The sequence below is a fragment of the Thalassophryne amazonica genome, chromosome 7, assembly GCF_902500255.1.
Source record: "Thalassophryne amazonica chromosome 7, fThaAma1.1, whole genome shotgun sequence".
In the NCBI taxonomy this organism is placed as follows: domain Eukaryota; kingdom Metazoa; phylum Chordata; class Actinopteri; order Batrachoidiformes; family Batrachoididae; genus Thalassophryne; species Thalassophryne amazonica.
Window position 1 is genome coordinate 117701417 of NC_047109.1, and position 21451 is coordinate 117722867.

At 41.6% G+C, this 21451-nt stretch overlaps 1 protein-coding gene across 1 annotated transcript in view; it reads right to left on the reverse strand.

Moving 5' to 3' along the window:
* Positions 1-14408: 14408 nt before the first annotated feature.
* The window catches only part of LOC117513525 (zinc fingers and homeoboxes protein 1-like), a 19176-nt gene continuing 12133 nt past the window's right edge, over positions 14409-21451 (reverse strand). Inside the window, 5 exon segments of the mRNA XM_034173693.1 lie at positions 14409-15119; positions 18570-19039; positions 19042-19777; positions 19966-20130; positions 21170-21385. Coding sequence (XP_034029584.1) covers positions 14850-15119; positions 18570-19039; positions 19042-19777; positions 19966-20130; positions 21170-21385 — 1857 coding nt within the window. The 3' untranslated portion in view covers positions 14409-14849.

The following is a 21451-nucleotide window of genomic DNA, read 5'->3' on the forward strand; positions in this document are numbered from 1 at the left end:
GTGTGTGTCTGTCTGAGTGTCTGTCCCTGTGTGTGTGTCTGTATCTCTGTGTGTGTGTGTCTGTCTGAGTGTCTGTCCCTGTGTGTGTGTCTGTATCTTTGTGTGTGTGTGTGTGTCTGTCTGTCCCTGTGTGTGTGTCTGTATCTTTGTGTCTCTGTGTGTGTGTGTCTGTCTCTTTGTGTCTCTGTGTGTGTGTGTGTGTGTGTCTGTCCCTGTGTGTGTATGTCTGTCTCTGAGTGTGTATGTCTGTATCTTTGTGTCTCTGAGTGTGTGTCTGTATCTTTGTGTCTCTGTGTGTGTCTGTCTGAGTGTGTCTGTCCCTGTGTGTGTCTGTATCTTTGTGTCTCTGTGTGTGTCTGTCTGAGTGTGTCTGTCCCTGTGTGTGTCTGTATCTTTGTGTCTCTGTGTGTGTCTGTCTGAGTGTGTCTGTCCCTGTGTGTGTCTGTATCTTTGTGTCTCTGTGTGTGTGTGTGTGTCTGTCTGTCTGTCCCTGTGTGTGTGTCTGTATCTTTGTGTCTCTGTGTGTGTGTGTCTGTATCTTTGTGTCTCTGTGTGTGTCTGTCTGAGTGTGTCTGTCCCTGTGTGTGTCTGTATCTTTGTATCTCTGTGTGTGTGTGTGTCTGTCTGAGTGTCTGTCTCTGAGTGTGTGTCTGTATCTTTGTGTCTCTGTGTGTGTGTGTCTGTCTGAGTGTCTGTCCCTGTGTGTGTGTCTGTATCTTTGTGTCTGTGTGTGTGTCTGTCTGAGTGTCTGTCCCTGTGTATGTGTCTGTATCTTTGTGTCTGTCTGTCTGTCCCTGTGTGTGTGTCTGTATCTTTGTGTCTCTGTGTGTGTCTGTATCTTTGTGTCTCTGTGTGTGTGTCTGTATCTGAGTGTGTCTGTCTCTGTGTGTGTGTCTGTCTCTGAGTGTGTGTCTGTATCTTTGTGTCTCTGTGTGTGTGTCTGTATCTGTTTCTGAGTGTGTCTGTCTCTGTGTGTCTGTGTCTGTATCTTTGTGTCTCTCTGTGTGTGTGTCTGTCTCTGAGTGTGTGTCTGTCTCTTTGTGTCTCTGTGTGTGTGTCTGTCTGAGTGTGTCTGTCTCTGTGTGTGTGTGTCTGTCTCTGAGTGTGTGTCTGTATCTTTGTGTCTCTGTGTGTGTGTGTCTGTCTCTGAGTGTGTGTCTGTATCTTTGTGTCTGTGTGTGTGTGTGTCTGTCTCTGAGTGTGTGTCTGTATCTTTGTGTCTCTCTGTGTGTGTGTGTCTGTCTGTCTGAGTGTGTCTGTATCTTTGTGTCTCTGTGTGTGTGTGTCTGTCTCTTTGTGTCTGTGTGTGTGTCTGTCTCTGAGTGTGTGTCTGTATCTTTGTGTCTCTGTGTGTGTCTGTCTCTTTGTGTCTCTGTGTGTGTGTGTCTCTGTGTGTGTGTCTGTATCTGTTTCTGAGTGTGTCTGTCTCTGTGTGTGTGTGTCTGTATCTTTGTGTCTCTGTGTGTGTGTCTGTATCTTTGTGTCTCTGTGTGTGTGTCTGTCTCTGAGTGTGTGTCTGTATCTTTGTGTCTCTGTGTGTGTGTGTGTCTGTCTCTGAGTGTGTGTCTGTATCTTTGTGTCTCTGTGTGTGTGTGTCTGTCTCTGAGTGTGTCTGTATCTTTGTGTCTCTGTGTGTGTGTGTGTCTGTCTCTTTGTGTCTGTGTGTGTCTGTCTCTGAGTGTGTGTCTATCTTTGTGTCTCTGTGTGTGTGTCTGTCTGAGTGTGTGTCTGTATCTCTGTGTGTGTGTCTCTGTCTCTGAGTGTCTGTCTCTGTGTGTGTGTCTGTATCTTTGTGTCTCTGTGTGTCTGTATCTTTGTGTCTCTGTGTGTGTCTGTCCCTGTGTGTGTGTCTGTATCTTTGTGTCTCTGTGTGTCTGTATCTTTGTGTCTCTGTCTGAGTGTGTCTGTCCCTGTGTGTGTGTCTATCTTTGTGTCTGTGTCTGTCTCTGAGTGTGTGTCTGTATCTTTGTGTCTGTCTCTGAGTGTGTGTCTGTATCTTTGTGTCTGTGTGTGTCTGTCTGTGTGTGTGTCTGTATCTTTGTGTCTCTGTCTGTGTCTGTCCCTGTGTGTGTGTCTGTATCTTTGTGTCTGTCTGTCCCTGTGTGTGTGTCTGTATCTTTGTGTCTCTGTCTGAGTGTGTCTGTCCCTGTGTGTGTGTCTGTATCTTTGTGTCTCTGTGTCTGTCCCTGTGTGTGTCTGTATCTTTGTGTCTCTGTGTCTGTCCCTGTGTGTGTCTGTATCTTTGTGTCTCTGTCTGTGTCTGTCCCTGTGTGTGTCTGTATCTTTGTGTCTCTGTCTGTCTCTGTGTGTGTGTCTGTATCTTTGTGTCTCTGTGTGTGTGTGTCTGTCTCTGAGTGTGTCTGTATCTTTGTGTCTCTGTGTGTGTGTGTCTGTCTCTTTGTGTCTGTGTGTGTCTGTCTCTGAGTGTGTGTCTATCTTTGTGTCTCTGTGTGTGTGTCTGTCTGAGTGTGTCTGTATCTCTGTGTGTGTGTGTCTGTCTCTGAGTGTGTCTGTATCTTTGTGTCTCTGTATCTTTGTGTCTCTGTGTGTCTGTCCCTGTGTGTGTGTCTGTATCTTTGTGTCTCTGTGTGTCTGTATCTTTGTGTCTTTGTCTGAGTGTGTCTGTCCCTGTGTGTGTGTCTATCTTTGTGTCTGTATCTGAGTGTGTGTCTGTATCTTTGTGTCTGTGTGTGTGTGTCTGTATCTTTGTGTCTCTGTGTCTGTCCCTGTGTGTGTGTCTGTATCTTTGTGTCTCTGTCTGTCCCTGTGTGTGTGTCTGTATCTTTGTGTCTCTGTCTGAGTGTGTCTGTCCCTGTGTGTGTCTGTATCTTTGTGTCTCTGTGTCTGTATCTTTGTGTCTCTGTGTCTGTCCCTGTGTGTGTCTGTATCTTTGTGTCTGTCTGTGTCTGTCCCTGTGTGTGTCTGTATCTTTGTGTCTCTGTCTGTCTGTCCCTGTGTGTGTGTCTGTATATTTGTGTCTCTGTCTGAGTGTGTCTGTCTGTGTGTCTGTATCTTTGTGTCTGTGTCTGTATCTTTGTGTCTCTGTCTGTCCCTGTGTGTGTGTCTGTATCTTTGTGTCTCTGTCTGAGTGTGTCTGTCCCTGTGTGTGTCTGTATCTTTGTGTGTGTCTGTCTCTGAGTGTGTGTCTGTATCTTTGTGTCTCTGTGTGTGTCTGTCTGTGTGTCTGTATCTTTGTGTCTCTGTGTGTGTGTCTGTCTCTGAGTGTGTGTCTGTATCTTTGTGTCTCTGTCTGAGTGTGTCTGTCCCTGTGTGTCTGTCTCTGAGTGTGTGTCTGTATCTTTGTGTGTGTCTCTGAGTGTGTCTGTCTCTGAGTGTGTGTCTGTATCTTTGTGTCTCTGAGTGTGTGTCTGTATCTTTGTGTCTCTGAGTGTGTGTCTGTATCTTTGTGTCTCTGTGTCTGTATCTTTGTGTGTCTGTCTCTTTGTGTCTCTGTGTGTGTGTCTGTCTGAGTGTGTGTCTGTATCTTTGTGTCTCTCTCTGTGTGTTACCATAGTGGGTCCTGCACACGTTTTCCACCAGATGACCTCCAGATGGATGGTCAGCATGATGCTCAGGTGGTTTTGATCCACTGACCTTCTGGCTGGGAGCTAATCCGTCATCATAGGCGCTGGGACTTTCTGATCCCCAGAAATTAAGACAGGAACCCACCAAAAGGAGAAACAGTTTGGGTGCTTTGAAACATGCTGTAATTGTAATATATTTCTGTCATGTCATGAATAAGTGAAGCTCTTCAGTATCTCACCATGTCATTTAGGTCCTTCAGTCTTTTTTTTTGCTTCAGGGGAGCATGACTAAAACCTTTCAGCTTCTGGGTGGGTGGGTGGGGGATTCAGTCCTTCCAGCAAACTTTATCTTAGAACTCATGAACTGTAAAACTCTCAAAGTTGAAAGTTTTATACATTTATACTGGAATTGGGGGGTGCACTTGGTCTCAGTGCAGAAAGTTCCTGGTTCGACATACAAATCCTGTGGGGACCTCGAGTGAACAGCTGAAGGGACTCACATTAATACGGGAAGGTCAAAGCTCTGTGGGCCAAATTTTGGGTTTCAAGTGGGAAATGTATCAGAAGCCCTGAAATGCTCACAGCACTCACTGATAAAGCTGTGCTCAAAAGTTTACATAGCCTGGCAGAATCTTTGCTTTTTTGGCCATTTTTAAGAGAATATGAATGACAACACAAAAATTTCAATTTATTTTCCTTTATATAGCGCCAAATCACAACAGAGTTGCCTCAAAGCGCTTCACACAGGTAAGGTCTAACCTTACCAACCCCCAGAGCAACAGTGGTAAGGAAATACTCCCTCTGAGGAAGAAACCTCAAGCAGACCAGACTCAAAGGGGTGACCCTCTGCTCGGGCCATGACACAGACATAAATTACAGAAATAAATTACAGAACAATTCACGTACAAATATACAAGAAATGCTGTTGGTGCACAGGACAGGAGGGTGACCAACACAAATACAACTCCCATCTCTGGATGGAGCTGCACCTTAAACAGAGAGAAAAAACAGAATCAGGCATCAGAAAGACAAAAAATACAGTATAATTTGTCAGCATTAAACAACAAGAAAAACAGAAGAAATACTTTACCACTAGCCCTAAACTTCACTAAAAGACCCAGAATTTAGGTCAAGTTGAGGCCACAGCCTGCTCCAATTACTAATAACATGAATTAAAAGAGTAAAAAGTGTAAAACAAAACTGTACCAGTATGCTGCCATATGAAGGGGAAAATAAGTGCATCTTTAGTCTGGACTTGAAAGTCTCCACAGAATCTGTTTTATTGACGCAGGGAGATCATTCCACAGAACAGGGGCATGATAAGAGAAAGCTCTGTGACCCACAGACTTCTTATCCACCTTAGGGACACAAAGTAGTCCTGCATCCTGAGAACGTAAAGCGCACGAGAACTGTCTACTCCATGCAGATTTACCATAAAGTGTCATACTGTTTGTATTTCTTTGTAATTGATGTAAATAAAGTCCAAAACATATTCAGTGGCAGCTTCACCATCAGAGAGCCTCGTCCACAACCACCACAAAAGACTCCAAGCTGTCAGTGATGTTAAAGGGGTTAAGAACAGGGGTATGTAAACTTTGGATCAGGGTCATTTGGGTAGTTCTCTTGTCATTTTGATTTAAAAAGAGGAAATACAGCTGTCTGACAATAAATGGCTTCACCCAACCACTAACCATGAGTGAAAAAAAAGTTTGTGTTGTCATTCATATTCTCTTAAAAATGACCAAAAAAGCAAAAATTCTGCCAGGGTATGTAAACCTTTGAGCATAAATGTATATGGCAAAGTGTCAACTGTTTATTCATTTTATAAATTAACTTTTGGCAAAAATAAGCCGGGCTGACAGCCAAAAATCAGCTTACAGTTGATTATACCTGAACTTATGGACAACTTACCTGTAAAAGTAGCAAAAGTCATTTCCTGAATCGTCCATGTTGTCATCTTGAGGTATGTAAGGACCAAGTCCTACATAAGTCCTGAAAGCCATCATACTAGTGTATGTCCTCAGGTACCACAGACATTACAGTAAAGTCCCTGATGGATAACATGGTGTGAAAAGGATCCGAGTCCCGAAAATCTGACATGGTGAATAAAAACAGAAAAACATCTAGATTTTTTTTTTAATGACAAGTAAATAAAGTGGACAGTTGAACTGACTTAGACAAATTTTTTGCTGTAAGAACAGTCTGACCCAACAGGCTCTTATAAAGATTAATGTGAACTGTCCAAACAGGGCAATAAATACATTTAGAATTGTATTTAACAAGAAAAAAAAACAAAACAAAAAACATTAAAATGGACCAAATGGTGAAACAGTGCAACATCGGCTGTATTAAAACAAGAAAAAAAGAAAAAGATGTTCAGTTTGTGGTTAAAAGCAAAGCACATTCATAACAAGCAATAACCCAGAGTAAAAATATATTACAGTCCTTAGGGTTTTTTTTTTTTTTGTCAAGAAGATTGACAGCTGTAAGAAAACATTCAAACAACAGGCTAAGTGTAGAAAACAGGTGCGGCGTACAACAGAAGATACAGATGTGCACAACAGGTAACTCCTCTGGTCACAATGTTAAAGCTACTGCACAAGATTAACGGGAAAAAACAACGGGCGTCGGCTTATTAAAAATAAATCACAACTGGTGTTGCAGACGTGGCGCCTCATCAGACATGGGAAAACCATCCAGCTGTGGCCTCGAAGCAAAACGTGTGTCATCTCGCACGAGTTCAAGTGCAAATGAGACGGTGCGTTGGAGATAAAGTGTCGAAACTAGACGCTCTCCCTTCTACCGTTAACATTTTCATTGGTTTTACTCTGAGACTGTTCTAGGATTTATTTATTGATTTTAATATGCATCTGTGCAATAATCATGCTGTTTAATCAGCATCCAGGTGGACTGAATAAATGCTTGTTAATGTGTATTTTAATACATTTCTGAACATTTTTTTATGTACCGTATTTTCCGGAATATAAGTCGCACTTTTTTACATGTTTTGGCCTGGGGTGCGACCTATACTCCGGTGCGACTTATAAATGAAAAATATACCGGTAGGATCTCAATTAATTTACTGTAACAAAACAATTTTACGTGACAGAATCGATCTATGTTTTAAAATGGCCACCGGAAAAGGAAATGCAATGCATCATGGACACTGTAGTATGGCAGCCGTCCTACAGGTCACGCTGGTCGCGATAACCAATCAGAGAATAGAACGTTGGACGCGTATTCCTCACCTCACCCACAGCGTGTGAAGCTGATGAACACGGTGCTTGCTGTTATTCCGGCATGGCGAACAAAACAGCTTCAACCCTTGGATATCAATGTGAGCAGAGTGTTTAAGTTGACGCTGAGAGCTCCGTGGGAGCACTGAGCGACGGTGGAGGATTAGCGTGTGCACTTGGAAGGAGCTGGATCGACACCGCTGGGTGGTCATGAGCTGCGCAGGTAGGTGCTGCATGGTTCGGCTCGCAATGTGGTCCGCAAAATACAAACATATCCGTAGGTAAAATGCAGCTCACAAGAGGGCACTCGAGGCTTGTGTGACTGTTCCTGCGACTTCTGACTACCATAGAAAAATAAAAATTTCAACGTTACTGATAACTTAACAAGACAACGGAAAAGGCCCGAAAAAATGCCACCAAAAAGAAAATCATACTCTGCAGATTACAAGTTACGACTGGTGAAATATGCATCTGAAAACGGTAGCCGTCACAATATTATCATCTGAACTTTTCATGTTAACATACCTGTATGTCCATGTGACTTATAGTCCAGTGCAACTTATTTATGGTTTATTTTTCTTTATAATGGATAAAGTGGCTGGTGCGACTTATACTCTGGTGCGACATAGTCCGGAAAATACGGTACATACACGAAATATTTGAGCTCTTACATCAATGCATGAAAAATGGGAAAAAGTGTTGCATTTATATTTTTGCTGATTTTTAGAGTCCAAGCCTGAGCCACACTGGTCCAAGGACACTTTTGTTTTTGTGCTGTTTTTTTTCCCTAGGCACAGAAAGTGTTTGGACCGCCTAAACCAGCCGGAGTGGAAATGTGAAACTTACTGGGTTGGTAGTTTTCTGGAAAAACTCACCGTATACAAAAAAAAAATGGCTGGTGAAAAACACTAGGTGGTGCTATAATTAATAAAACTGTGTTAACACTAATAACTTTTGATCCATGGGGACAAACACAGGAAGACTTCATAAAGTTGTGATCAGTAGCGTGAGCCCATTCTAACCATTTAGGACAAGTGCATTTGCACTTTTGACATAGAAAAACTAGACTGGTATCGAAATGTTCTCTGGTTTGCAAATCTGAAGAATTGGACCAGAAACCTTAAAATCTGTTGCTCTTTTTGCAATATTCATGGCTTTGAGTTTGACCGTGCATGATGCCCTTTACTTCATGACGTGTTTAACCAGGAATGGGATCGGCGAACAGCATGAAATCATGGCCTCCAGAGAAGCAGTGCCAAATCTGGTGAAACTGCACCACTAGATGGCACTGTAAAATATGTTTTCATTTAATTTCAAAAGGTACAAATTGCTCAAAATTTCATGTCGATTTTCCCAGAGTCTGACGAGATGCTGTTTTTCTGTCAGACCAAAGATGATGAAAAATCACCTCTTAAAATAATTATTTCATATTTTTAAATTCATTTTACAACAGCCAAAACAACTGAAAATCCACTCTCATGAATGACCAAATGCTACCAAATTTGCCATCTTGAACCAGGACAAGTGTGTGTGTGGTGTGTAGAGCACAGTATAAACCGTCTCTGTATAAGAAAATGCCCAGTGGTGCTATAAATAATAAAACCGCTTTGAAAAAAAAAAAAAAAAAAAAAAACCTCTAATAAATTCTGATCCATCTATCACACATCGGAAACCTTTATACTCTGGTGATTGGTGGATAAAGCTCTTTCCAGTGGCATAGACCACGCCTCTTTGTGCCAAGACTGGTTTTTCGCAATTTGCAAAATATGCAAAATAAGCCAGTACAAACTTGTCTCTGAATTTTTATGCAGAAAGGCTAAATTGGTGCAGCAATTTAATTTATGATGGGTTTTCTCATTAATGGGTGAACTGAATGGCATGAAATTTGACATGTTTATGGGTGGCCTCTGTTGGAAACACTGTGAAATTTGGTGGAACTGTGCCAGCAGATGGCACTGCAATGTATATTTTGATAGTTTTCAAAGCTGTAACATGCTCCAAAATTCATGTAGATCTTGCCTGAGAGTAAAAGGCCCCTCCGTGGTCCCTGCTTGGGGCAGGCTTGGATCTGCAGTGGCATGGGAGCCTTGAACCCTTTGCTAGCATATCTGTATTTTTTATTTTTTGAAGAGGTGGCAAGAATGGATGCAACACTTTTGGTGGTGGTGGTGGGGTAGAATAAATACAAATTTTGGCCACACTTTAATGCCGGATATTTTTCCCAGGCGTATAAATCAGGAAAACCAACATTCTTTAAATTAACCATGTCTTTCCTACTGAGTTCTGACTCTATATTATTTGTACAAAGTGAAAGCAAAGTACCAAAATGCCACTTGGGCAACACTGAATCTAGTTCAAAACTACGACTGTGCCTACTGCACATACGGTCAAAGTCTCTTTTTAAACAAGCGATCCACTGACGTCCCGACACAACAGCAGTGACATAATTTCATTAACATATTTTAAAAACCATTCAGAAGAGTGATGAGCAAAGAAACGGCACACCGGGCTGGATACCCTGGAGCAGAACGGAGCCTTAAAAAGTCATGAAATTAAGATGTAAAATACCGTCTCCTGTCTGCATAAACACATAATGCGCACCAAGGAGAGTTCTGCAGATCCCGGAGAACTGCAGAGCGAAACTCGGCTGAAAGGTGGAGGCTCCTAAAACCTCCAGGTGTGCTCAACTGTGTCTTCGAGCCGTGACTCTAAAAAAAAGACCACCCAGCCCCCTTTATAAAAGGATACAGGTCAATGGTAGTGAAAGACTTAACTCAGTGCTACCATCACTAAAAATAACCATTTAGGACAGATGAGGCTCCTCCTGTACCGAGTACACCAGCCCGCCGCCAACACCGTATGCACAAAATGAGTAGCTAATCCACTTCCTTATTGCATGCAGCATAACGTTTTCAACTTAATGACCAGGAAATCGTCACAGCCCCACAAAATGCATTTTAGGAGTTCTGTTTATTCCAGTTCAGGGGTCACTTGGCTGGAGACGGAGTTCACCCCGGACAGGCCGCCAGGCTGTTGCAGGGTCAACACACAGACACACTCACACCCACAGGTCAATCTATAGTCACAAATGGAGGGAACCCACATAAACATACGCAAATATGCAGAGTGACAAGAACCTGGTGTTAAAACAAGGTGAGGGTACTACAGCGTCTTTTAGGGTCCACAGAAAGCAGCGCTCAAGCATGCGTCACAACAGGTTGTGCATACAGGATAAAAAAAGTCGCTGAACCACTCCAGAGTTCCACCTGTGGGAAACAAAATTCTGTCCAAACAAGTGCTGAAAGCCGTGCAGGCACAAAGGTTTATGTGCACGCAAGCGCCATGCCCCTGACTGCGGATGCAGTGAAGCAGATTTGGTAAACGTCCCACCGCCAGGAGGTGAGCCAAAGCTGTGCTGGTCTTCAGACAACACAATAACTCTTTCCACAAAAGACAAACACCCGTGTCCAATCTGTCCCGACGTACATATGCTATATCCATCTGGAACAGTTGCTGTGGGAGTTTGCCTCCAGAAGTGCACATCATCATCATTCAAGGCATTAATGTTACAAGTGCGCGGCTGAAGGAGTCGTTAGCGTAAACCGGCACGTGAAGGCAGTGGTACAGAACTTTAAAGACTTTAAAGCAACAGGCTCAAACTGTGCCACGCAACTCAAAGAAAACAGCTTGATTGTAGAATAAGTTCTTTTTTGAGCCATATAAACACAGAATTATATATATAAAAAAAACAAAAAAAAACGCACAACTACAAAAGGCAAAATACTGGTTCAGCTCGTCATCGTATAAAACTGATTTGGTCTCTCAGAGCCATTTCATGGTTTAATAAGAAATTAAGGTGCCTAATCAGGATTTAATCCACCGTGCAGAAGCGGAAAAAGTGCAGATTTGATTTTCTTTAGTTTTTAGGTGCTTCACGCATCTCAATTCAGTGCAGAGTAGACTCCATTAAAAATCACTCAAAATATTGTAAAACGGTGTTTCCCCAAAAACATTCACACACCCAACTGTGAGCCGATAAAGTGACACTTGGTGTGAAACCTAAAAGAAAAGGTTTCAATATTACATTGATCGCAATGGTTGTGGGGCAATAATCAGGTGGCTACGCTTCATAAGACTAGACTGGTCAATCAAGACTTTACGTTTCTGGGCCCGCGTTCACAGAGTCTCAGAATAATGATGTTTTTCTAAAAATTTCTCCTGAAATTAAGACCAGATCGCAGTGAAGATAAAAACCATTCACATGGCACTTAACATCTCTAAAAAGAGCTCCTAGGGTGAAACACTCTTAACAGATGACCATATAGGGATTTTCTCTGCTTAAGACACTTTTGGCCCTAATTGGCCAACATGAGGTCGTTATTGTTGTTGGTATCAAAGTGTGGAGGAGATGTCCAATACTCCAACAAACTGGGGACAGCTGCTGGGTATTGACTGATTGATTGATTATATCCTGATTACCGTTTTCCCAAATTGCTAACAAACTAAAATGATGTGCAGCACAATTATTTAAACTGACACACAGAGAGCAAAACTTCTTCTGAAGTTGCCAAAACTCTAAACGGATTTTCTGCTTTACACACATTTTGCACTTTTTAAATGCACTAAACACTGTTCTTTGCATAAGACACAACAATCTGACATATAGTCACACGTTTGGCATTTCAAAACACTGCCGTTCAAAATGATACTACATGAGCTACTTGACCAATATACAGTTGTGCTCAAACGTTTACATGCCACGGAAGAATCTTTGATTTTTTTGGCCATTTTTCAGAGAACATGAACGATAACACAAACCCCTTTTTTCACTCATGGTTAGTGGTTGTGTGAAGCCATTTACTGTCTAACAACTGTGTTTTCTCTTTTAAAATCATAATTACACCAGAAGCTAACCAAATGACCCTGATCAAAAGTTTACATACTCTGGTGATTTTGGCCTGATAACATACACACAAGTTGACACAAACAGGTTTGAATGGCTACAAAAGGTAACCATCATCACCTGTGATCTATTTGCTTGTAATCAAGTGTGCGTGCATTTCTGGGCTCCTGACAGACCCTTGCATCTTCCATTCAGTGCTGCACTGACGTTTCTGGTGTCTGAGTCACAGGGAAAGCAAAAGAATTGTCAAAGAAAAGGTAACTGAACTGTATAAAACAGGAAAGGGATATAAAAAGATATCCAAGGACCTAAGAATGCCAATCGGCAATGTTCAAACTCTAATTAAGAAGTGGAAAATGATGGATTCTGTTGGAACCAAACCACAGTCAGGTAGACCAACAAAAATTTCAGCAACAACTGACAGGAAAATTGTTCAGGATGAAAAAAACAAAAACAAAAAACCCCCACAAATAATTTCAGATGAAATACAGGACTCTCTGAACCAAAGTGGTGTAGCTGTTTCAAGATGCACAATAAGGAGGCACTTGAAGAAAAATGAGCCACATGGTCAAGTTGTCAGAAGAAAGCCATTACTATGCAAATGCCAGCAAGTATCCCGCTTATAATACGCCAAACAGCACAGACAACAAAGTCATTTGGAGTGATGAGACCAAAAGTGAACTTATTGGCCGCAATCATGAATGTTACATTTGGAGAGGAGTGTGCCTACGATGAAAGGCACACCCTTCCTACTGTGAAACACGGAGGTGGAACGCTGATGTCTTGGGGATGTGTGAGCTACAAAGGCACAGGAAACTTGGTCAAAAATAATGGCAGGATAAATGCAGCATGTTATCAGAACATACTGGAGGAAAGTTTGCACTCATCAGCACAGAAGCTGTGCATGGGACGTATTTGGACCTTCAAACATGACAACATTCCAAAACACAAGGCCTAGTCGACCTGTCATTGGCTACAGCAGAATAAAGTGAAGGTTCTAGACTGGCCATCTTAGTCTCCTGACCTCAATATCATTGAGCCAATCTGGGGAGATCTCAAATGTGCAGTTCATGTAAGACAGTCCAAGAATTTATAGGAACTGGAGGCCAAGAAGAATGGGCAGCTTTACCATTAGAGAAAATAAAGAGCCTCATCCACAATGACCACAAAAGACTCCAAGCTGTCATTCACGTTAAAAGGAGGCAATACACTGTATTAAGAACAGGTGTATGCAAACTTTTGATCTGGGTCATTTGGGTAGTTAAACTTTACATACACACACACACACACAAATATATATATATATATATATATATATATATATATATATATAGCTATGGTCAATTAAAGACGCTGGAACCTGACTGAAGCCATTAAGACTACAAATACTCAGAAGTTACTACATACTAACAGTGATTTCAAGAATCAGGATGAAATTTTTGAACAGTTCAAAAATTGGATCCCAATTTCAAATCTGATGTCGATGATGACCGTACCAGGTTGGTTCAAGATTGACAAAAGATGGGTCAAGAAGTTACTGTGATGCTTCACAACATGCCCTGATTTGCTATTCAGGATTAAATGGAAGGGATGGCACTCTGTGGAATAGAACACCTCATAAGTAGCAACAGAATCAACCACACCTCCTCTCAAAATCAAGGTTCCTGTATGGAGTCCAGCCTACAGAGACCTAAGCTGGGACTCGTCTTTAGGGCGTGTCTGCGAGCGCTCTCAGGATGTTTGTGAACACGGGCCCCAACGATGATTAACCTCTGTCCATTCTCTAACCGTTCACTTGTTGATAATTGGATGACACAAAATTATTATGTGCAAAAATGTACGGAATTATTGGTTAAAAAAATAAATAATGAGCGAACGCAGTTTTAGATTAAAATGTTGGAGTCCTCTGGGGAAGAATTTGTGCAATAAAAAAAACTGACTTTGGAGCAGGAGTCGGCGCTGACAGAAGATATTTAATTGGCTTGGCATCTGGATTAAATCCACACTGTTTGAAACACTGCTGTAAAATATTTCTACTGTGGGTTTACTTTTTTTTTCTTTAGTCGGCCTCACAGTGACGTTTTTGTACTTTCAGAGTTTCTGTCTCAGTCTGGGACTTTTCATCACTTTGTAGAAGGAAAAAAAAAATATATTCACCTTTGGCACGACAGTCTCACACTGCCTGAATCTACAAAATAAACTTTTTTTTAAGGTGGTGAAAGATGTGGAAATCTATAAAAAGATAAAATTTAAATAATTACATTATTTTTTTTTTTTAAATTACATCTGCAGGTGTTCAGTTAAAATCCTACAATAAAAACAACAATTAATCATAAATGGAAGACTTGAGTCGGCATCCTACATCGTGTCCGTTCATTTCACATTAAGGTACTTTTGTTTTTTCTCATTATGTTGGGTCTCAGTATTAAAACATTTTACAGCGACTTCAGCATTCTCAATCCAAGGAGGCTCATCTGGATAAAATCTCTGACTGAGTTTTTGAGTTTGCTCTTAAACCTGTGAAGCGCTCTGAGAAGTCAACAGTCAGACCCAGAATCAACGCCTTGATGGACACGACAAAATCAAATGCAGCATCACTGTCTTGGGGGGGGGGGGGGGTTAACCCATTTACCTGCTAATTAAACAAGTAATGAGTGTAAATTTAATAAGTGGGGCAGCAAACATGTAAACAGGTCATTTTTTTCTTATTAACAACAGTCATTTGTTGGTTCTAAGGTTAAAAAAAAAAGTAGGGATTATTTGGAAAAATCTTTTTTTAAATTAACTTTTTTAAGAAAATCAGTTTAATCCTCTACTCGTCTGGAGTGCACTTTGTGGTATCGCTTTGAAACAAACAAATATTTAGATTTTTTTTTTTTTTGGCAGTTTTGTTTCAATTTGGTTTACTACGTAACATTTTCAAGGATTGCCAAAGACTCACCTCAATGGTCACGTGACACCACCACTAAAATAAATATCGATGACAGCAGACCGTCCGCTTGTTAGTCTCACAAGATTCAGAGTTATTCCAAAACACACAGTGAATTAATGTTACAAATATCCATAGCAAACAACAGCAAAAAGGACTTAAGTTTAGGGAACTTCCAGCACTGATTATCAGGATTATTCTCCGAACATTCCAGAAAGTTTCGCCGAGCTGAGCGGACAATGGGTTTCCAACAATCATTAATCCTCAGAAACTGACAAGGACTTCCTGACGCTGCGCGACGGCTCCCAAACCTCACTGTCATCAGATTCTTCACCCTCATCCTCCTCATCTTCATCTTCGTCATCCTCGTCCTCCATCCCGGCGGCGTTCTGCTCCTGAGTGGCCGAGGTGCCTCCTGGTGTCTCCTCTCCTCCTTCCTCTCCAGTGGTCTTCCTGGCAGTGGGCTCCTGGAAAGGATCTGCTCCCATGTCCAACCGTCGCTGAACTTCAGCAAACCACTCCCTCACCTTTGTCAGAAGAAGTAAAAGAAAAAAAAAAAAAGAAAAACTTGATAACATCAGAAGTTGACTGCAGCAAACTCTTGATTTTTACCCCGTGTGACGGTAAAGCAGTGACAGTAGGGTGTTGTTTTCACTGGTGTGTGTGTGTGTGTATACACACACAAGATAACTCAAAAACAGCTGGATGGATTTCCTTTAAACTTGGCGTGAGAATTGCTCTGATAAATACCTTAAGGGGATTACATTTTGGAGGTTGATCAAAGTTCAAGGAAAGCATGATCCAAAAAAATAAATTACTTCCTGATGAGGTCACACATATTCAAAGACACCATTTCAGAGTCAGACATGTGTCATGTGTGTCCTTGATGTCTTTCACTGTGGGTGTGGTTTTACAAGTTGTAGATCTTTTTTCTTTTGCTGTGATACCTGAAAAATCAGTGACGTTACTCAACTCTCCAATCATCCTGGAGATGAAACAACTTCAAGCTATGACATCTACAAATAAACGCTGAACCTGAGACAAAGATAGAATATCCATGAAACATTCACTTAACTCTTGTGAACGTTGCCCTGAACCAGGACAGATGGACACGCTGAATTATGGCATGAAAGGAAATGACTTTTCCAGATTTGAACATGGACAGGTTTAGTTACATCTAAACCAGTAGTGCAGCGTGTTAACTGGTCGACTTTACTGATTAAAAATTATAATAAATGTCTGCAGACTTGAAACTGGAGTGGGGAAATCTACCAAGTCCAAAACAGACCTGATACCTGCTGTTTCTTAACAACAAGAACACAGACTAAAGCAGTCTGTATGGAGTTTTCAAAACGCCTCTTTTTACTTTGAAATCCACTGGGACTAGGCCAGAACTAGTGACAAAAAACTAGACCAGTGTCTACATCCCGTCAGTAAATGTAGACTACGTAGTCATAAGATTAAATACATTTGTCCTGTTACATTGCAGCTGATATTTTTATATGCAGATGATGTTATTCTTCATGGTAGATGGTCAGAATTCATTTGACCACCATGTCAGAGACATACATAATTCTGGTTCCTTGTCTCAGCTGAGGACAATTTCTTGCAATTATTCTTGCAGCAAAACTTTAATGATTAAGCTAGTTTATTTTGCTCTTTGAAACATTCTACACTTGGATTATGACTCTCAACTCATAACTACTGCATAGAAATATGAACAGAAAGAAACGTCCCACTGTCAGGGTTACTGTTCAAAAGACAATTAGACGTGCATGATGCTGTATTCAAACACTTCCACTCGCCAGATGGATATGGTTATGACTATTATAAGACATTTGCTGATACTATTATAGACCCCTTATTAGCCATGTTGGACCACTCATTCACAACAGGTATCCTTCCTCCTTCTTTAAGAGAGGCTAACATCTCTCTTGTTCTTAAGAAGGGTAAAGACCCTGAAAAATGTACTTCCTACAGACCCATTTCTTTACTTAATTCAGATTTAAAATTACTTTCTAAAATTTTGGCATTACGTTTGGAAAAGGTGCTTCCTGATATTGTTTGTGAAGATCAGACTGGCTTTATCAAAGGACGTCACTCCTGTGATATGAGACGTCTACTTAATATCATTCAACTATTCAGAGGCTCTACTGACCCAGCTTTAGTGGTTTCTTTAGATGCTGAAAAAGCGTTTGATCGTGTAGAATGGTCATATTTATTTTTTGTCCTTACTAGGTTTGGCTTGGGTAATAATTTTCTTCGTTGGATTCAGATTCTGTATAATTCCCCGTCTGCAGCTGTCATTACAAATGGTTTAAAATCTAATAGTTTTCCTCTTTTCCGAGGAAACAGGCAGGGCGATCCTTTAAGTCCTCTGCTTTTCAATCTGGCCATTGAGCCATTAGCACAAGCAATCAGACAGAATAAATTATTTTTATGTCTATTCCTCAGCTTTCTATTTTGAATCTAATTGACACCATAGCTTTGTTTAGTGAGTTTTCAGGTTATAAAATTAATTTTTCTAAATCAGAAGCCATGCCTCTTGGATCTTTATCATCAGTTCAACAACTGTCTTGTCATTTTCCTTTCCGCTGGTCACCATCTGGATTTGTTTACCTGGGTATAACTATAACACCATTATTTGATTTGTTATATAAAGCTAATTATCCATGTCTCCTGGATGCCATAAAAGTAGATTTAGATAGGTGGGCTCCTCTACCCTTATCTTGGCTTGGCAGGATTTCCCTTATTAAAATGTATATTTTACCCAGGTTACTTTACCCTATGCAGATGATACCTCTATTATTAACAAAAAAGGTAATTAAATTGCTTGAAGGTTGGCTGAGCTCTTTTATCTGGAGTAAAAGAAAACCTAGATTAAAAATGTCTAAACTCCAAAAACCATGTTCAGATGGGGGTCTTGATATGCCTAATTTTATACATTATCAGTTAGCAGTGCACTTGCGTGCAATTACACATTGGTTTAAGAATAGTCCCACATCAGTATGGATTGATGTTGAATCTTCTCAGTGTAGTTGTCCTCTCTGGAATCTCCTTTTTACAAACAGTCTTATCAGAAATATATGTACTAATCCCATTTCATTAAATACTGTTAAAGCTTGGAAAATGGTCCGCAAAATAGAGGGTAGTCATGAGCGTACCTCTTTTGATGTTTGATGTTGCTAAGGACTTATTCTCTATTTTAAAAATAGCCATACCCTTGGATCCCAAGTATTTTCTGCTCAGTCTCTCATATCCACATATAAATTCCAAGGGTAATCAACTATTAAGTCTTTTGACTCTTATTGCAAGAAAGAACATTTTACATTTCTGGATCAAGGACTTTGCTCCCACAAAGAGGTCATGGCACAATTTAATCTTAGAATGCATCCCGAGTGAATATATTTCGTGCATGCTCAGTGGTTCTTCAGATACATTTTATTCTACCTGGATCCCATACTTAAAATTTATTGGTCCAGACTTGGCCTCTTATCATGAAAGGTCTATCCTCTCATTATTAGATGGTTTATTAGATGGTTTGTCATTTGACATAGTACACTCTGTTTACACTGTATTGTTGAAGTCCCACTTGTTCTGTCTGAGCAACTGTGTTTGTTGTTTGTTTAAAATGGAATAAAATGGAGAGAAAAAAAAACATTTGCACTCGTCTTTACAGCAGAATCTCTCTGCAGCATTAACTAAACTGACAAAAATTTACTTAATCGGACAGCGTTTTGCACAAAGTTATATTCAATCAGGAAACAACGGCTCTGGTTGTTGCTCAAAAAGTCAAATTTTTTTTCCTGTTAATTTAACTTCTCTCCGTAGTATCACAGATTCTTCCTGTTTATTCGACATAAATATCAGAGTATCTGCACTAAATCAAGTCCTCTCTTGCTGTCCTGGTTGTTGCGGGCCGCTAACATGCAAATGCAGTTTAAGCAACTTCACATTCCAGAAACGAACTCAATTACCTGCTCGTAGCTCATGTTGGTCTTGGTGACGAGCTCGTCCAAATCCTGCTCGTTGAGGAAGCTGTGTTTCAGGTAGTACTCCTTCAGAATCTCCTTTCCGGTCTTGAATTTCTTGGCAGGGTGGGGTTGGTCGTCATCGGCACTGAAGGAGGCCGACCTCCTGGGCTGCTTCCTGGTTCGGGACCGGCCCCAGCCGCGATTCCGCGCACGTCTCTTCCGACCGCTGTTGCTGCCGTTTCCCATTTTACCACTACCTCCGCCGTTTGGCCCCTCCACGATCCCGCTTTGGTACTGGTAGAACCATTTCAAATTACCATTTTTCCAGGAATACCGAGAGTCTCCAAACCAGCTGACGATGTAGGATCGGGGAAGGCCGCTTTCGTCTGCCAGCTGGTCATACTCCTCTGGCGTTGGCCACTGGGTGCGCACAAAGGCACTTTTCAGAATATGGAGCTGCTCTGGAGTCTTTTATTTTTATCTTTTGCGTCTTTGTTGGTGTTACTGTTCATGGGACACTGCTTGCTGCGACCACTGGGAGGAGTCTGGCTGCCTTTTCGGGATGAGAAGGCAGAAGGAGGAGACGAGTCGGCTCCTGGTCCTCCACCCTCACCTTCCATATCCATCTTTCCTCCCTCAGCAGAATTAGGCGAGGAGATACTGACAGACTGCATCTTTCGTCTCTCTGTGAACCAGGCGTCAATCTCCCTCCGGGTCAGCTTCGTCTCCATCCTCAGTCGGCCCAGTTCTTCGTCCGATGGGGTGACGCTTTTCTCAAAACTCTCCTCCAACACCACCAGCTGCTCTGGTGTTTTTTCCTTAAACTTCTGCAGGGTAAAGTCTGGGAATGGATTCCACGTCTTAGGCCGAGTCTCCTTCTCCTTCACGGGGGGCGTCCGTGGGGACGCGGGAGTCTCGTCGCTGGAATCAATAACTATGGTGGTATTGTTACTGTTACTGCCGCCTCCTCTGCTCCCTGCATCGTGGAAAATGATGACGTGGCTGTTCTTCGAGTTGCGCTGGTTGTATCTGGTGTCACTGAACCATTTCTTGATTTCGCCCTTCGTCAGGTTGGTGACCTTCATCAATCGGGCGATTTCAGCATCGCTGACAAAGTGGTTTTTCAGGTAACTGGCTTTCAGCTCTGCCAGCTGCTCTTTGGACTTCTTAGGCCGCATATTGAATGTGTCAGCGCTGAGGGCCGAGTTCTCCTGAGGAAGAGAAGGACAGCAACCCACAATGAACATCAGGGCTAAAACACAAACAGCACTGACCAGACAGACAGTTATTTATTCATGTTCGTAATATTCACAATTGGTAAAGTAACTTGTTTTAACAAACTGTGTTCTTGCAGTCTTGAGGAAAAGTCACATTTTTAAGAAAAAGGTGTTCTTCTCACCTGTGGAGACAGAGACGGCGGCTGCACAGTTGTGGCTCGTTTCAGCTCACTGTTTGTCAGGATGGACTGGCAGGAAACTCTGCCGGAGCTCTGCGACTGGCTCGGCAGCCCCGCGACGGTCAGCGTGATTGGACTGGTCACTGGAAGGTTCCCTCCAGGGCCGATCTACACAAAGCCATCGAATCAGGAGCACAGTAAATACACAGGAGTGTGCAAACTGCACCTTTACCCAAAAGGAGAATGTGAGAGAAGCAGTCCGTCTACCCCGATTTATAAATCAAATCAAATAAAAAGGAATCGTGAACAGAAACACGTGACGAAGCAGGCAGATGACTGACAGAAACTCAAATATCCACACAGCAACTGAAGCACAAAAATCAAAACATCTCCAAACATTTTGTCCAGAGCTTCAGGTCACAGGATGTGACATGTTTTCAAAGTGATGTGGTTACATTAGTCACACACATCACAAAATTAGAATAAATAAGACAAAAACGTCGTTCCACTACTTCATTTGCAGTTTTCCTTATCAATTATTCTTTATTGATTTTAATACTGTGCAGCCATTTGGACTTATGTTGTAAAAGTGCTATATGAATAAAATTGCTATTGTACTGAAAGAAATACCTGCTGATTAGAACCACACATGTGAGAGGCACTTGGTGAAAAAAGAAAAAAAATTAAGTGAAAACTTTATTCTTCTCATAAGGCCCACAGTGTGCAGGAGTGGGTGGGTGGGTGGGTGGGGATCTGGGGGACCTCCCTGTGACAAATTTAAAAAAAATACCTGCAATTTTGTGCAATTCATAAACAAAATGAGAGATATTTCTCAGTCCCATTTTCTTGCTCATTATAGTGAAAAAAAGCATATTTTCCATATTCCCTATAATCCAGAGTCTGTCATGTGGATTAGAATACTGTTATTAGTACCTCATAAAACCACATATTTGTGTTGGATGGCTCCTGTTCTGGCTCTTCACTGCTCCAAACATTTAACTTCTGCAAGTTTTGCTTTTATAACAACTCATCATGTCTTAACATGAATAAAAATAACATTTGACACAAATAAAGCTGCACCTACTGTTCATAAATAATCACCGATATCACCGCCGGGATCGGCTCTTTAACTCCAGTAAAGGGGTTTAGAAAGTGAGTGGACGGACAGTTTGTGGTGAAATTTTCCACATGTGGTTTTCTGATCTACCTGTGTGAACACCAGACCGGGCTGACCGACGATCTGGCAGGTCTGCAGAATGGACTGCAGGCCATTAGCAGCTGCTGAGAGTTGGTGAGCTGGGATGACCGTGATGGTCTGAGGCACCGTGTGCACGGTGCCGTTAAACTGTTTCCTCCGGGCCTCCTCGACCTCCTCGGGGGTCCAGCTGACACCGTGCTTCAGCCGCTGAGCTGAAAACCACACCTGGCCAAAAAAAAACAAACAAAACTAGATTTAAATAAATAAACGTGTCTGTACAGATTCTTTATT